The sequence below is a fragment of the Ptychodera flava genome, chromosome 5, assembly GCF_041260155.1.
Source record: "Ptychodera flava strain L36383 chromosome 5, AS_Pfla_20210202, whole genome shotgun sequence".
In the NCBI taxonomy this organism is placed as follows: Eukaryota; Metazoa; Hemichordata; class Enteropneusta; family Ptychoderidae; genus Ptychodera; species Ptychodera flava.
The window spans coordinates 30,029,985-30,048,910 of NC_091932.1; the positions used below are offsets into that span (position 1 = coordinate 30,029,985).

The 18,926-nt window shown below is 34.4% G+C and overlaps 1 protein-coding gene across 1 annotated transcript in view; it reads right to left on the minus strand.

The window, feature by feature from the left end:
- Positions 1 to 1,029: 1,029 nt before the first annotated feature.
- Positions 1,030 to 18,926, minus strand: part of LOC139133464 (H(+)/Cl(-) exchange transporter 7-like) — a 127,620-nt gene continuing 109,723 nt past the window's right edge. The window contains 19 exon segments of the mRNA XM_070700073.1: positions 1,030 to 1,258; positions 2,161 to 2,241; positions 3,116 to 3,199; positions 6,140 to 6,190; positions 7,405 to 7,521; positions 7,938 to 8,012; positions 8,650 to 8,776; positions 9,360 to 9,445; positions 10,032 to 10,208; positions 12,093 to 12,262; positions 12,836 to 12,929; positions 13,179 to 13,341; positions 14,965 to 15,025; positions 16,102 to 16,128; positions 16,131 to 16,155; positions 16,695 to 16,805; positions 17,322 to 17,480; positions 17,789 to 17,875; positions 18,445 to 18,588. Coding sequence (XP_070556174.1) covers positions 1,157 to 1,258; positions 2,161 to 2,241; positions 3,116 to 3,199; positions 6,140 to 6,190; positions 7,405 to 7,521; positions 7,938 to 8,012; positions 8,650 to 8,776; positions 9,360 to 9,445; positions 10,032 to 10,208; positions 12,093 to 12,262; positions 12,836 to 12,929; positions 13,179 to 13,341; positions 14,965 to 15,025; positions 16,102 to 16,128; positions 16,131 to 16,155; positions 16,695 to 16,805; positions 17,322 to 17,480; positions 17,789 to 17,875; positions 18,445 to 18,588 — 1,941 coding nt within the window. The 3' untranslated portion in view covers positions 1,030 to 1,156.

Sequence of the window (18,926 nt, forward strand, 5' to 3'; positions counted from 1 at the left end):
AGGGCAGTAGTCTTGAATCAGGGCAATTTTTTTTAATGCAAATCAACTCAGTACATGATTTCTGCCTTTTCCTGCCAGGCAAATAGTTACAAAGTTTAAAATTCTATTCAAATATTTTCCATCATGATTTCAAGCTTTATGTACTCTGAAGTGACATGATACCAAATATGTCGACTCTCTCTACAGCTACAAAAATTTCTGAAACTGTTGGATGACCTAACTGAAAAACAAACAGTTTAATGTGTACAAATAACCATAATCTAACTCTTGCTCAAAAATAAAACATGTAGAAGCCTTCACTGAATATGAATTTTGTAACCCCCCACCCCACCCCTATTCCATCATCCTCCTGTGTCTCTCTTAAGATATGCAAAGAAATACATTTTGAGATAATAATGCACAAACAAACTTTAATATATCTACTGTCAACAGTTCCCCATTTTAAAATCACTTAGCCATTAATTTTGCAAATGTAAGGTGATTTTTTCTTGCATTCCACAATTTTTAAATCTATTTTACTTCAACGACACTTTGCAAGGTTTTTTCAGGTATTATGGAAATTTGAGTGATCTCTCGTTACATTTCTAAACTGTCACGATTTTGACTGTAAAATTATCATTCTTGTTAAATGTTTTCACTCTGCTTAAAGAAATTCAGAGCGCTGATGAATTCACATTGTATTTAATCTGCAACCTCTGCATAGATTTGAAAAAGATATTGCAAAGCAACAAAATTCATCATTTAAGATTTGTGTGTGATAATACCGATTATGACATAACCACTGCTATATTGTCAAATTTTTTCTCTTCTTATGTATCAATATCATTGTCTGGGCAGTGGCAAATCTCATTTCAAAATCATGTGACAATCATGTGACAATCACATGGTATAATCCAAAGCCCCTGAGAGATTTGATTCAGGTGAAATTTATCTCGTATGAAGTGATTTTTCTTTTTACGATACTCTTGCCTTTAACAACTGTAGTTCAACAAAAAGCAGACGACACTCTTTCACTTTTGCAATATCCTGGCATTCTCTCCTCTGCAACTCGGTCTGTTAAGATCACTCTTTCCCCTCTGACTCCCTGCCCTTTGCCCTTTGCCTCTTTGACCTAGGTTACCAACACTGATTCCAGTCAACTTGTCATACGATCTTTTCAATTCCTGCGGATGTCCAACTCTTCCAAACTAACATGGCCCCTCCAGTTCACACTCAACCGATATCGAGCAAGATCCTTCCTTGTCACCATACCTTTCACCTGTTGTAGTTTGTATAAAGAAGATAATGAACATGAAAGCTACAAATAATATGACTTTAGTCTGTGAAAACATTTGCTGGTAGAAAAGCAGTAAAGACAGAATTTTGTGAATTTTATCATTTCATTACAATAATTAATGCTGTTTACAACACAACCCTAGGTAATATTTTTTCATTGCATAGTGGCTGGCCACGTGCAGTGTCTTAGAAGCTTCCAGCCAATTGGTAGGCTGAAACATTTGTTTTTATTGAATTACAGCCAATCAGTTACTCAATAACCCTGAGTTTCAGACTCCTTAAGTTGCTGTAAATAATGATAATCAAATCAGATTTGACCTTCCCAGACTGTGACGTTAGCCATTGAAGAAGACCATAAATAAATTACACAAAAGCGATGACGAGAGTATAAATTGAGTAAACTGCGTGGTCAAAACCAAGTATACCCGTTGCTAAGCAAAGTTTGTTGTCATTCTGTCATTTAAGTTTATATTGCAATTATGGTGAAATATTAAAAGGGATTTTTTTCCAAACCTGAGAGCTTGCACACATTCCAAGTGCGCTATATATCTCAAATATTATAAGGTCTGTTATTTCCACATCTTGACCAATTAGATTGCTGTATTTATGCGTACTGGTTTGATACAATTTATCATATTTTGTGACAGATAAATGTACATGTACTTGCTGTATACTTTTCGAAGAATTAACAGCAGTAAGTATAGTTAATGACTAACATTATATCAAAACACATTTTTTGAAAAACAATAAACCGAATAGTGTGTAATCCTATTTTATAGACTTTGAATAAAATTCACTGAAAGAAATTTTTTCTTGGAGAACCAAACATAACTTGAAAATGCCTAAGTTTATTTCCATGGAAATGTGCAATTTTAAGTGACTCACCCTGTTGTCATCATCTGTTATGAGAAGGTAGCTGAGACCAAGTGCACGGAATAAACGGAATATTCTTGGCAAGGAAGACCACTGGAATGTAAGAGTGGATATATGGCATTTTTTATGAAGTTCTATCTAGTCATATTAAAAGTCACAGTTCATATATAAATATATAACAATTTCAACATACAGCCATATCTAATCGACAGCTCTTTCAAGTGACATTTAAGATGGATTCCTGTAGAAATTCTTACTTTTCTCAAATGTGTGTATAGTTTTGTAGCATTGTATCTTCAAATATTAAAGACTACAACAAATAACTACACTCATATTGTTATATAATGGAACTTGAAAAACTTACTACTATTGATTTCAAAAAGTTCTTGTCGTATCAGTGGGTCACCATTAGAAAATATAATACTAGCTATTAGAATATGAGATATTTCAGGGAGGATTTTTAGTTATTGAAAATACTTCAATAGCCTGAGAAAATTCAAATATTATTTTATCACATTTGAATCAAATCTGAATGTGCCAGTTTTTAGGGAATATTCGACAATTTATAGAAAAAGTACTTTTCCAAGTGAGGTATGGAATATGTTAATGGTGGTCACTAACTTGGTGGTGTGCTGTAATTTTTGTTGCTGTATGCATATTGTATGATACAGCTGATGATGCTCAAAATATCTGTATTGAGATATATTACATTAAATATAGAATATGTGACAAACAATAAATGGATGTTATTGACTACAAGAATTCAATATTTCATTAAAAAAACAATATAATTAAATTAATGTCAAATAACATTAATTCAAAGTTTCATATTCCAATTAAGTTATTTTTGAAAAATTTTACAAAATTCCTAATAGGAAAATTTTCACAATGAGTGACAACAGTCTGCATTCAGTGAGTGAACAAAATGGCTGCCAGTAAAAGCTGACTGAGTTGCCAAGCAACTGACCTGTGACACTGAATAAGGGGATGGATTCATGAATGGAGTCAGCACCATCACCATCTCCCGTTCCTCATCTGAGATGGAAATATCCTGGAAAGAGTTCACAGAAAAAATGGATATTAAGACACATGTATGAATCTTTATATGGAGCATCCTAATTAAAATTTCTCTAGAACACCTTCAACAAGTTGTGTACCAACTACACGACTATACACCACATACGCTACAACACAATGCAAGTGTTAACATTCCCTTAGTTGTCTCAGTGATACATTGAGATCTACTTACGTGTATCAAGACTTCATTCATTATAAGTTACTTTCAAATACACTTTTTTAAAAAAGTACATGGGACGAAGGTTATGGGACTGACAAAAGTGTGATGCAAGCTTAGAATTATTCACTAGCTGCCTTTTCAGCTAGACTTGGTTCAAGTCAGTGATTAGGTGAAATAAAGTCACTTCAGCAGGTTAAATATTTTTTATGTGAAATGCTTTGGTAAGTGAGATGATCGCAGTACGATCAGAACTGCGCTGTGTTTGCATCTGATCTTGCAGTGCATTTGTGTTGTGCATATGATTGACAGTAAGATTCTTCCGGATCCAGAGATACATTTAGCTCCACTACATCAAAGCCTGGAAAAAAATAGTCTGAATTTCTCTTCTAAACCGCATTCACCATTTTTTATATCTACAGACTTGGGCTCAGTCTACTTCTAAGCCAATAATATAGTTCTATGCAGTGTTTGGATCCATATTGTCTATCAATGCACTCTGATTCAGCACATATATTTATGAGCATCAAAAAGCCATTCTTCACCAATCTACAATACTATACTAATTAAGTTAACTTAAAAAAACATTTGTGTACACATCCTAACTGCAAAATTTGTGGCAAACACCTACTATTATAAAATTAACTTAAAAACATATTTATGTACACACCCTTAACTGCCAAATTTGTGCCAAAACACCTTGTTATACAAATTTGTGGGAAGTATTTGAGGAGAATCAAGTAGACCTCACTGCCCAAAGTTCCTGACTATAATGGTTACATTTTAATAAAAGAACCCATTATCCATGTATATACATGTACATATGACAGATTCAGTTCAAACATAGAATTAATTGTTAATTGATTTATAGATTCATCAACACTTCTGAAATATCATTTATGTCAAAATTTACATGCGCTTGTTTTTTGAACTAACACTTTAAGTCACTAGGTGGCCATTCTATTTTGAAAATCATATGATAATCTTTATTCTTTATACCATTGTTTTCTTGTTCACTAGTTTCCGATGTCAAAGTGCATTTAAAGTTTCCGACCGTGATATCTGATCTAACTTCTCAGGTATATGTTGTCCCAGAGTAAAAACTGAAATCTGATTGGCCAGCAATGATTTGTAATTTGCATATGATGACCGGTTTTGTTGATGGCTGCCTGTCTATAAGCAAACTGGAAGATCTGTTGCTACTGTCTTTCTGACATACTATGGGCTTGAGGAGGGTATAGCGCCCTCAAGTGACAGACCTTGCTTCCCATTAGGTGTACTGTACAAGGACAGGAGGAATACTGCTATAGCTAGACTGCAAGATCTGTCGCTCGAGGGCGCTCTCTACGCTCCCCCCTCAAGAGACAAGATCTTTCAGTCTATACTGTAGCTTACATCAAAGCAAACTTACTGCAGCACAGAGACATTAACCAACACAAGTGCACTGAGCTAAAACTATACAATGCATTTCAGATCTGTAATTATACATTTACTTTCTTATGTTAGCAAACAGCACATGAACAAATAAACGGACATCATTAATTGGTACTTATTTACAGAAAGACTTGGAAACTGTATGATTTGTTTGGCAGAACCAAAAGAATACTTTATAGGACTCAGTAACACAAGACATTGCCTTGTTTTAAGTTTTTGTCAGGAAAAATTGACAGAAATACATGTACTTATTTGAATTACCTGACCTGAGAATGACCGGCAATTCTTTATTGTGATTTGTTACAAAAAATTAATGATAATGCTATTGTTATACTGTAAAAGAAATTTGACAGACTAAATCTGTGCAAAGTATACAGATCAACAATTTAAAAAAACCCAGCCAAATCCCTACAAGTCAAAATGTAAATACTGTTAAAAGGTTTATTTGAGTTGTTGACCAAAATTACAAAATCTTTGGAAGTAAAAATATGCAAATTGAGCTATCATTTCACCAAATCTGAATACAGTCACTGTTTTGAAAATATCAAACTGAATTTAAAACTACAGCAACCTGCATTCTTTGAATATCCAATATTACCATACTATATGTTGTTGTTGTTGACGACATATATATATCATACACTGACAGACCTAAACAGGCACAATTCACATGAAATTCAATTGGTATAACACTTGACAGATTTCATCACAAACTGATATGACTGGGATTTTTTTATTTTGAAGGAAGAGGAATCATCCATAAGCTATCATTTGGTCACAAATTCAAAGGTTAGTTATCACATCTGCACAGAGCAGCCGACTGAGGTTGTGAGAAGCAGGATTCGTGTAACTTATTGTTTTAGTAGGAGCTTAAGCTTCGCGTAGGCATGCAGAAAAGGATGCAAACTAGTCCAAGAAACTAATTTCTCATCTGTATGACACAGGTAAACTTCACGTCTAAGCTTGCATGCAACAAAACAAGGGTAAAGGAAACTAAGTCTCTACTTTGTGCAAACTTTTTTTAGGAGTTACATCCAAATTGGAGAAAATAACAGTAATATTAATTATATGAAATATTTTGATAGCAACATTTTCATTCACTCAAGGAAAGAAATTAAAACTTAAGATAACCAATTTTGCAACAATCTTGTGAGAGTTTTTCATCAAAATATAAATTATGTAACATGTAAAATAAAGAAAGGAATTTATTTATGAAATACTTTTCACAAAGATCATGAAAACTGATAATTCACACGGAAGCAGAGGCCGTTCTTTTTTCGCGGGAAAGAACAGAAAGAGGGAGGGAGCATGCAAGTTACTAACTTGCAATGAATCGCACCATTCTTCATAAGCTGATTCGTAAGGGCATCCACACTGGAAGGCACAAAAAAGAGCATCGAGAAAACACAGATAAAAAATGTTCACTCGATGACGGCTGTCGCGATCAGAAAAAACACAATGCTAGGCCAAAAAAAAGAAAAGAAATGTTTTTGGTCAGGTCTTTCTTTAAAAAATGGTGCGGTGACGCGCATTTTTTTATTTTTATTTTTTTTTGCCTCAAGGGAGGGAGGAGGGTCAGTTTTATAGTTTTATCATATAGTCACATATATATTGTTCATGCAGTCACTGATCATGCCCCCTCCCCAAAGAATTTTCATTTTCTCTTCAGCCATTTTGGTTTGGTGTCAGCCACGGCCGCCGGCCACAGACAGAAAAAAAAGGGTTACGCGCTGTTGTTCAAGTGACGCACGCGCTGACCAGAAACATTTATTTTTATTTTTTTAGCCTTATACGGTATTTTCGCAGATGATATAGCAGGAGCAGTGTGTGCAGGAGGAGAATTTTTTGGGGGATGAGGAAGAGAGATAAGCGCAACATCCACTCGGAAGTAAAATGGGATTTGAAGTATGTTAAAGCACGGCATCACACCAGTGGATAGGAGACAACAGTCACAAAAATGAGACAAATTACACTTGATATCTATAGGACACTTGCACGGCACCACACATAGAAATTACACCCTTTTATCGGAGGAAACACAAAAATGGTGTTGAAACAAACAAAATGTGAATATACATAGTATTTATACTCATTTAAACGTTGTGGTAAAACGACAGACACAATACTGGTAAAAGTGAACATTTGTTTTGCTAAATTAAACTTTGCTACAAGATGGATGACATCATTGATAAAATGAAAACAATGGGCACAGCACAGCCAGTGACAAAATTGTGACATGACGTCGGACTCTTGACGTAAATGCGGGAGAGATTTTGTATTGATATACAGAAGGAACAATGACAGCACAACTGTCACGCATAATGAAATTATCATTCGCATCTCAATTTTTCAATGTCTCTTACTCACAATTAACAATATAAAACTGCAGCAAACATTTTCCTATTCTTTGTAGACAGCAAACAAAACAAAATTCACTGCCGATCCACACATTTGAAAATCAAATTTTTTCTGTTATTTTTGGGCAACTATACTGATGCATGTATCATATGTTGAACATCTGTTATAACTAATGCATTCCTGAAATATAACAATATTATACAATCAAACATTGGAGAGAGTTGACATACCTCCACATGGGGGTACCTTGGGTATGCATCCCGGAAATCTGTTAATGATACTTTTTGAGATAGTTCTTCAATTTTTTCTGGTGGAATGTTTTCCATATCTGGTACATCTATAAAAACCTAATGCAAACAACAAGATATGAAAAGAGAGATTATTAAACCTACATGGCCCAAAGGAAATTAGATCCCAGCTTCCTCAATATAAAAATCTCCAATATTGTTGTAGTGTGTTCATGGCTCAATTGAAGCTGTCAAATCTTTTGATACAGATACTAGGGTCACAGCCATATAGTCTTAAATCATGAATATGAGTGCTAAAATGATGTGAACAAAAAGTCAGTCAAACTGAACTGAATTTGATTTTATTTGGTTCTATAAAATATTCTCTATTACACATGTAGGTACGGGTTGACTCAAAAAAAAATTCAAGTGATCTGTGAGAACTGCCACATTACAGTATTTTTCTGCAGTTTTGCAGATACATTTTCAGTTGTTATTGGCATGTATAGTCATGTCATCACCATTTATACACCTACCTTCTGTCGAAGTAACACTGCTAACTGTCCCCGCAATATAAGCCCCCTTAGCCGCCCAAATGTCTCCCCCTTGATCTGATAAAAGAAAGCAATTTTTTGAAATTAGAAACCACAGTTTTGAAAGATACAGATCTGGAATACTTTGACTTAAAAGTTTGTTGTACGCAGTGTTGTGACTCAATGACTGATGTCTTTATAATCCACTGTACATGTATAAGGGTTTCTTGACATACGCTCTTCCACAATCGGTGACACTGAGTGTACTGCACAAGCATTCCAGGCAATATTAATAGACATTAGCATAGGGAGTCTACTAGTCGTATGAATTTGAATTCTGACAAAGCTGAGGTGCGTCCTATAAGCCTTGTGAGATTCCATCATTGTTTTCTGTTTGCTTATTAGCTGATATCTAGAAGTCAGTTTTCTTTTGTGAGATCATAAAGGTTTTGTACAGCATAAAAAAATATCATCAAGCTGATTAAGAAAGTTTAATTTAACATTTGTGCAAGCTTTGCTGGTTATTTCAGTTTGCAAAACAAAGTAAGGACACTAGTATACCAAAGTATCTGTGCTACCATGGCTGTGAAATGTTCATGTTCACACAGACATTGGCCTGGTAATAGAAAATACAACATTCTAAGGTCGCTCATCAATGAAAAGAAACACATATTTGTGATGATAAAAATACACTCTGAAGTCATTTTAGCATCACCTGTTCATCTGCATCATAGGCATCAACCACAGGAAAACCATTGTGGATCTCTCGAGTGAGGAGGTCAACGACATCGCCAACTTTCTCAACTGTCTTCAGGGACAGAACAGGTGTTGACATTACTTCTCTGAGAAAAAAGAAGCATTAAGAAATAGCATATAGGAAACCTTTTAATATCTACCCAGTCAAACAAATTACGCAGGGTGCAACAATCTAGTTACACAGTAATCACACTTTCACCTTGTAAAGTATAAATAGTGTATATTATTTGTACACTTTATAATTCTGAAATGCATATGGACATGCAATGGTATGCTGCTTGAAATAAAGTAATGTAATAATGTGATACTTATGAATAATTAGGGTAGAATGCACCTTGGGGACAGATATGCGACCTCTCATCTTAACCCTTTCAACCCATTTCCCAATCTAGAGGTCCAATATAACTATAGAAAACAATGGGATTGGTTCAAACCACGCAGGTGAAAGGGTTTAATTTACTAAGATGAGCAAAAAAACAAAAGAAAAATTTAAGGTACACCGATCAAGGTATACATGTATATGGTATTTGAGTTATTATAAGTGATAATTTCTGTTGCTTGATGCCAATCTGACCTTGCACTTGTGACTTAAATATTAAATAAGCAAAACTGTTGGTTATATTTCACACTGCATGCATGCTAAACAGATACATGTTATGGGTTACTCACTTAGCAAATATTCTTGCAGACATTGGCGGGGCTTCCCATCCTAAATATGGCACCCCATTTACATTAATATGTATGTCATACAGACCCTTGGGAAAAATAAGAAAAGCCAACATAAAATAAGTAATTTTCTTATGAATGAAATTTTTTTTCCCAGTATACTTGCAAGCGATCAACTTTAATTTTTCATGTTCAATAGACACTGCCATAAGCAGTGTCGACACCTCTTATGTATAGAACGTCACAGGCGCTGCCATTATAGGATTCCATGGTGTTGAAAATATTTTCGTGTCCCATTCTGTGAAGAAAACTGTTTTTTTTGTATGGAATTTTGTCTATAATGGAAGTTCAACATGACTTTCATTTGCAAATCCAAAAATTCAGTATGAAAATTATTTGGGAGAGACATGTACAATTACTACTTTTAGGCCTCCGAGACTCTTGACCGAGGAGATGTTGATAAATGTAGACACTGTTTTTGCCTCAGGCATAAATTCAGCTATTACATGGAAACTTCAGAATTTGATGTCAGTATTTGGGGCAAAATGTAGACTTTTTGACCCCACATTGAAGGGAAAACTATACAGGTGTGTACAGTTCATATGCCATGTAGTTCAAACTGTCCCAGGTAAACCGTACCAATTAAGTCAGGATGAGATAGAAATTGCTACTTACTAAATTGAATAGATTGCCCGTCCACTGGGCTGTCATAAGTACTAACATTACTGGAAGACCAAACGTCATATCGCCTGTGGCTTCTATAAGAATGACTGTGAGACTGATAGTCATGCGTAAGATCCCGCCAAGTTGAGCTGCCGCCCCTATCAGGGCGTATTTACCTATATTGAAACTCTGAAGAAGATAAAAAATAAATCCACCACGTCAGCAAAATAAAAATATATTTTACACTTTAAGTTTAGTTTAAGTTTAGTTCAAGACCTCCACCAACTCCACTTACAGACAATCAATGTTCAGCAAATCTGAATTTTGGCAAACCATAAGTCGGATAATTTTAATATTACAACAAAGGATGACCATAATAAGTTGCCTAGCTTATACTGGATACCAAAGCTCCACAAAACACCTTACAAAGCTAGGTTTATCACAGGATCTTCAAAATGTTCAACAACAGAGTTATCGAAGATACTGACTTCTGTTCTTTGTACTGTTAAACGGGGACTTCAAGCATACTGTGATGTTGTCTTTTCTCGGAGTGGTATAAATCAAATGTGGATATTAAAAAATTCGAAGGAACTCTTGGAAAATTTGAAATCAAGATCTGTTTCAAAAATAACATCTATTAAAACTTTCGATTTTTCCACATTGTATACCACAATACCACATAATAAATTGAAAGAACGCTTGAAAAACAACATCAACCAAGCATTTTTCTACAAAAACGGTTCACGCCGTTACAAATATGTAGTATTAGGGTATAATTCTACATATTTTGTTAAAAATACAACTAACGCTAAAGTGTTTTATACCGAGAAAGACATTATCAGTATGCTTGATTTCCTCATGACAACATATTTGTAGAATTTGGAGGGCACATTTTCCAACAGTGTATAGGAATTCCTATGGGCACTAACTGTGCTCCCTTGCTTGCAGACTTATTTCTGTTCTCATATGAGGCAGAATTTATCCAGAACTTAATTAAACAGAAAAAGGTCTCTGTAGCTCGAACTTTCAATCTAACATATAGATACATAGACGATGTTATTTCTATGAATAACTCTGAATTCAGTAAATATCTCGCTATGGCTCGGATTTATCCTCCAGAATTGGAGATTAAAGAAACTACAGAAACGGCCTTTTCTGTTTCATATCTGGACATTTTACTTGAATTTGACTCTAATAGTCACCTTTCTACTAGGTTATATGACAAGAGAGATGATTTTCACTTTAGTATCATCAATTTTCCACACCTCATAAGTAATATTCCACTCTCACCTGCTTATGGGGTATACATTTTCCAGCTTATTCGATATGCAAGAGCATGCAGTTCATATGGTGATTTTGTAGAGAGACATGGCCATCTCTCTAACAAACTATTAAATCAAGGTTACACCAGAGCAAGACTTGTCTCTACATTCAAACGCTTTTTTGGCAGGTATCGCAAGCTGGTAGATAAATACAATATCTCTCTTCGACAAATGATCACTGATGGCATCGGTGACATGGGGCCTTAGTTAGTGACCACTATCTATCTGACTTACAGATTGATATATGGCGGGTGCCACATGTGGGGCAGGATGCGCTTACTATTTTTGAAACACCTGACATCACTTCTTGGTCTTCTGGCCAGAGGTCCATATATCTTTCTTTCATGAATATGACTTTGTTTGTGTACCGTCTATTTACTGTCTGTTCTGTGCTGTTTGTGTCTATGTTTACAACTATTGTCTTGCGAATTCCGACCTACTGTCATTGGATTATGATTGGTATGATTGCGATTATTTTTATATCAAACAATTATATTGATCAATACCTACCAGTTACTGTAGACATAGAAGGGAAATGTCTCTCATAAATATTTGAAACACCAGCTTCCACCCCCATATTCCAACAAATGGTACGACCCAGAAAAATTGAAGTATAATTCTGATGATTGTGCATGGCGAGAAGGAATGCTGACTACTACACCTACAAGAATGGTATAGCCCATTATTAATCGGGCAGCTCACGCTACCAGAAATTGAATCGAGCATTAATACAGAAACCTAATGTACTCACCCTACCAGGAATGGAATGATCCACTAGCATTCCCACCATTCTACCCCAGGCAGCACCAGTTAGCAAGGAGGGAATGAATATTCCACTGGGTACATTGATGCCGTAAGTCCAACACGCCAACATAAAGTACAGCACACAAAACAAAGCTAGGGAAGCAGCGTGGTAGGCTTCTGTTGATACATAAAATAAAATATTTAAAAATACAAAGCAACTGTTGAATATCTGTTCACAATCTTTCATTTCTCTGGCAATGAAATCACAAGTATTTCTCACTTCACGGTACTGAGCCCCTTTCCTGATTTGTAAATAATTTATGCAGGTATTTGGCAAAACTACTTGAGACAATTATCTTTTTCAATTAATTAAATCATCAACAGGTAACTATCATTATGATCCCTTTTAAAACATTTGCATATTTTTAATCTATATATATGTCTGTCCGTGTTCTGATTTCTTCGATATTAAATTTCTGCAGAAGATTGTGTCTCATTAAGGGAGCCTTCAGTAATTATAGGAGGGCAGGAATTAGGGGAAGGGTCACTTTATAGAAAACTGTCGGGGGGGGGGGGGTCATTTTCTATAATCCTATCTTGTGGGGGGCGGTACACTTTTAACTGAAGCTGATTTTACAGCCTACGCTTCAAATTTGCTATAGAAACAAAACGGGTTATCCAAAAATTTGTGCAGACACATGGGAGAGCAATCAAGGTGAAAGTGACTACATGTGTAATCTTGCAACTCACTGGCTGTATCATGGAATAGCCTTCGAACACTGCCCTCTGGAGTTTCAAACAAGAGTGATGCCATGGAGTCTACATAGCCATCTTGACAAAGAAGCTGAAGAAAAAAAATGGAATGATCAGGATGATGAAATTTGAAGACAGATTATGTAAAGACTAAGATGAGAAACCTAAAAAATTTAATATTAGAATTCCTAATTTCAATACAAACATTATTTAATTATGCTATAGAATATGCAGTCAGATCTGTGAGTACGTTTTACAAGACAGACAAAATTAAAATGTTGAAAATATTATAAAAAGTTACTGTAACAGAGGGATGTTGACTCAAATCAAGGTCAAATACCTGAACTTGGAACTTCTCAGCATGGTGGCCATGGTCAGTGCCATTGAAAATACTCCTTGGTTGACAGTCTTCAGTGAAATACATGAGTAGGTAGGCAATGATAGTTGTGATGGTGCAGATAATGATGGCTTCAAGCATCTTCAATAGATTACGATTTACATATCTGTGAAGGAGAAAAAATACCCAGAAATACAACGACATACACATATTTTCACTGGAAAGCTACCATGCAGAGATGCACAAAGATTAGTTTTTGGTAAATACTCTTTGCAAAAATGTAAATTTTAAAGAATTTTCATCACACACAAAGCAATTTTCATCACACATCAAATAATATTTGTCAAGGATGCTATCTCAGCAATTTATCTCTTTGTTATGAGAATTAACTAACCATTGGCTCCCATTTTTGTTTCTCACTGAATATAGAAGAATGCATTATGTGTGCATATATATATATATATATATATATATATATATATATATATATATACACACACACACACACACACACACACACACACACACACACACATGGGAGTATGGATTGCATATGTACGGTATGCTGTGCAGTTTTGCTCGAACATGGAACAGATCATTAAATACACAAGTCTAGAATGAGATGAAAGTGATGTATGTATTCATGATGGGAAGTATATTGAAGAGATTAAACACAATATGCAGGAGTTAATTCCCTCAGAGCATACTGAAATAAGATTATAGTGTTTGTTTGCCATGAAATTATACTGAATACATATAACTAAATTTCTGACAAGGAAACCCAATTCTCCCATGCCAGTCAGGCAATTTAGCCTGCTTACATATGTATAGCATTCTTAAGAAGTATACCCACTGTCGGTGGATATACATGTATGTGTGATGTAAATCAGTCAGCTAGATGCCAAATTCTCGATACTTATAGGTGTAGAAAAATTTGTGATTGAAAACTAAATTTATGATTGAAATATTTGCAAGAAAATTAAATAATTTTTTTGAGGTATTTTCTTCTCTAAACAGAAAGTCAATATGTTACATATTTCGACTTCAGTGATTGTACAATATATATTAGTTTGTTTCTTATATGCAAACAATATAAACTTAGACTTTAGAAAAGTACAAATATTTCAGTTTTAAGCCTCATGGTGATACTGAAAATTATTTGGCTAACATTGTGAAATGATTTGACATAATCCTCAAGGTCACATTCATTAACTGAGCTATGGGGAGTTCTTTAAGAAAAACAGTATGTTCACAAGGAAAATGCGCCCTCAGTGTTGATATTGTGCATTGCTCTTTCTTCTTTCCTTCTTTACCACAATGCACAGATACAATGATGCTGACAAAGGTTTTCAGAGTAAAATGGTCCTGTACACTGCCAGACATTGAATACTGATACACATATGTTACTCCAATACCGTATACCACGCAGTAATATTAACCCTGTGAGCACTGTAATTTTTCCCACCAAAATTTTAGTGCAACATTTTACCAAATTTTATGAATTTTTCTGTAATTTTTTTGATAATTTTGGACCATATGGAAATCACATTTCCTAGGCTACAGTTCATTATCAAAATTTTGGCAAAAATCTGCAAAAATTTGACTGAGGTATATTCTGTAAAGGTGACAAAAATTGACTTTGGCGCTCAAAGGGTTAACTAAGTGGAACTTGACACATTACTGTCAGTAACAATTCAAAGTAGTAAAAAGCCTGCGATGTGAAAGTTAAATACTAGTGTGCGTAATTTTCAAAGCATTATAATGATGATAGTTAACATTATTTGCTCACCTCATTCTAATGACAGTTATTTTGTGATTGACAAAATTAAACAAAGCTCCTGTTAAGCCACCTTTAGTAAGAAAGATATAAACATGATTGTTGGTGTTAATGGATTGGCTGATTGGCTACAGCAATGATAAAAAATAGGTAGGCAACAAATTCACAATGTCTTGAAAAATTCAATGAAAATGCAGGCATGTTTAGAAGCTGCACAATGTCTTCAAAATTTGGAAGAAAAACTACTGATTTTATCGCTTCTGTGTCCATGAAACATTAATTTGCGTTGAGGTAGAATGTGCCTTGGGGACAGATATTTTGACTCTCAAACTTTACAATTCTTTTCTGATCTATCATTTGTGGGGCTCATTTTAAAGCTCTTGGAGTAAGAAAATTTAGAATGTCACTGTCTTAGTTGATCAAAAATCGAAAATTTTATTTTATTTCTTCACAGAGTCAAAACAGCCATTGAGGCCATTTTGATTTTCAAATATCAGTAACTCTCAGGTGATTTATTTCTCTAATACCAAACTTTGCACGGTGACCCTCAATTTTATTCTTGATTTTGAAAGAGAATGGTTGAAAGATTCCTTGAGGAAAGTTTGAGCACAAGTTGAAGTCTTTTTATTACCTTGGCTTAATAGAAGATCATTCAGTGTTGTTGTGAATAGCTGAGTCATATATTAAATAGTTCAGTACATGCATTACTAAATGAAGATATCATTTTAGATTCTTCTATATTATAAAGAAAGTTTTGATGCTTCCCCTTAGTGAACGGACATTTGTAAAAAGGATGATATACATTTAGTTAATTTTACATTAAATGTTAATTTTACAAAGTAATGAAATTTTATACCATATACCATGTAATATATGATCACGATAATGCTAATATTTCAGAAATGATCAACTATCAAATGAAAAGATAGATTGATAATGAAATTTTAATCACAAAAATGTTTGGAAATGATCACAGTTGACTCTGTCATTTCAAAGTAATTTACTCTAAAAACGTTACGTTCACAGGCTTTTTATTTTTCCCACAATGCTTTGCAGGATTTACTTTCATCTGATTGGTTAAATGATTTTGAAACACAGATGCAACAGGCAGCTATCATCTACAATTGGCAAAAATAATTCCAACCTTACCTATAACTCCCATTAGTATGAATATAATAATTCATACAATTCGTAATTCAAATCCTGCGAAAAAAAAAAGATTTTAAGAGTAGTAACTCTTAACACACACGATTTTTACCTCATGATTTTTTTCATCTTCATTCTCTTGTGTTTTTTGTGCCAAGACAGATAAAAATGTTGATTTTTTGCCAGAGGTATGTTTCTACTGGCTTTTAAATAAATGAGAAAAATTTAGATTGACTCAATAAAAGAGACTGAGCATTCTAATTAAAATGCAGTGGCACAAAATTACCAACATACACATGAATAATTCCATCTTTTGTTAAAGTGGACGCTGTGATAAATTAAATGAAAGAAAGAAAATGCAATATTTATGTGTTTAAGTAGATTCTGATGTAAATGCAGACCTTGAAAAGCATGCAAGTTTGAAAGAACACACAAATTTGACCTTTGAATGGATTGAATCACAGTTGGGCGACTCACAGATGGAAAAGTTTATCTGCATCCGTAAGCACACTTTTTAACATCACAGATAGGCAAATCATGAATTGCAAACTAGTTTCGTGATGAAAATTGACTGACTGTACAAGTATAACACTTACTTTAAATTCACCAAAGCTTATCAGACCAGGGTTTGATAAATCTCCCGCGTGTCCATTCACGGCACTCAGTATACAATTGACTGTGAATGTTGATACCATAGAACAGAAAAACTGTGGAAAGAAAAGAGAAAATGTGAAGATTAAAATATAGACAGAGGAGCTTAAAGATTATCACTGTTGCTTTCAGAGCAGACACAGGGCCTGTCAATTTTTTTTTCCTTTTACGCCGATACAGTCATATTAGCCTTTTCAGCATTCATTTCATTTCATTGCAAAATTCCAGGCAGTTTGTTAAAAATCTGCATTTGTGAAAAAAGTATTCAGGAATGATTCGCTCGGATCCATGGAAAATAAAATTTTCATTTTTATGTCAAATTTAAAAAATATAATTAAATTAAATTAATTTTTTTTTAAACTTTCAATTTTAATTTTAATTGTATTTTAATTGTTTTTGAAAGAAAAATTATTGGAAATTAAAGAAATGTGTAATTGGCTTGCAGAAGTCACTCAAACTGTTGTACTTAATATTTTGTGACACAAAATCTGCTATTTTTTTATAAAAAAGAAGAATTTAGCATTGATATTTGTGAGAAAATTTGAAAATTCTCACAAAAGTCATGCACTTACAATTCTCCATGTAAGTCTCTGATTCCAAAAGCTAGCACCTTCTTCTAATGTAAATAGTACACCTCCTACTGGTGCACCGAATGCAGATGCGACACCGGCTGCAGCGCCAGCAGAGACAAAATCCCGCTTTTCGGTGTCACATCGGAAATACTTGAAAATCTATTGACCACAGAAGGGAAATATATTAACATGAAAACTGTCTTCCAGGAAAAGAACACAAGGTGTAAACGAAATTGATGAAGTTGATTTTTGCCAAGTAAGACTGCCTTGGCGCAGAACCAATAGATGGTCAGTATTAAAACTGCTGTCATCTATTTCTATGATATATTAAAAATACTCAAGATAAAAGTTAACACTAAAATAAGTTTTCAGAATACATCAGCATGCATACTTGTAAATTTAAATTGGTTATTAAAACTGGTTTGAAATTTGAAATAGAATTTAAAAGGCGTTGCAGGATGGCATACCTTGAAATCTAGAGATTTGAATCTTCGTGATCTGGCCTGTGATATGCCAGTGGCAACCACTGCACCAGAGTGAATCATGGGCCCTTCCTTTAAACAAAAACAAACAAACAACAAACAAATAAGCAAATAAATAAATTTTTGATTATTTGAGATCTGAATGAGATAAACACATAACATGGAAATCAGACTAGACCCTGTTAAAACATTGTGCAATACACCATATTTAGTACAAGCAAACTTGTGAGTAACAGACTGGGAATACGTATTTCGTAACATTCAAAAACATATTTGAAATTTATAGCTACCTAGTTATCTGTAGGTTGCAAAATCAAAACAACCTTCAATTGGCTTAATAAAATGTTAAAATTAAATTCCTTGTGCTTGCTTATAATGGAGCAGAGTAGAACTACATGTATACATAATGTATTTGGTGGTCAAATGGGAAGTTCATGGCTCCTCTCCAAGTCTATTGCTATGACAATAAATTTGCCGATAGCAAAAGTAAACATAACCCAGAAACAGGGATGTGAAGATAACGGTAGCCATAGGTATTTTTAGCTTGAAGAGATTGAACTACAGTAAAAATGTCAACATACTGACAGCGAGTCACACATGTCTGTGCATGTGATGGAGGCTCATCAGAGTGTATGGCTCACCTTTCCTACGGCAAGCCCCGCCGCCATCGACATGGTAACGCCGACCACTTTACATACCAGGGTCTTCATGGCAACAACATTTGGAATCTTCACTCCATTAAGATAACACTTTATTTGTGGAATGCCGCTACCCGCTGCCACAGGCTAACAGAAAAAAGTTTCAAACGTGGAGAGAATGAAATGTAAAACTCTAAAAGGAATATCAAAAATAATAAAACATTCATCATATGATCTGATAATTAATGCAGTAACTTGTTCTGTATGATTTATGATTGCAAACTTCCTCAATATATATTTAACACAGTTTGCAATCTTTATAAAAAACTAAGAAAAGATGTTCAGGTTATGTACTTGGGCTGTGAAGGTCACAGAGACGTACGAGTTGTCGCAATAACTGCCAACGATTTATGCATTCCAATGATAAGCTGGGAAAGTGGGTCAGCGACCCAATTTATCTGGTTTCTTACTCAGTACAAAACAAT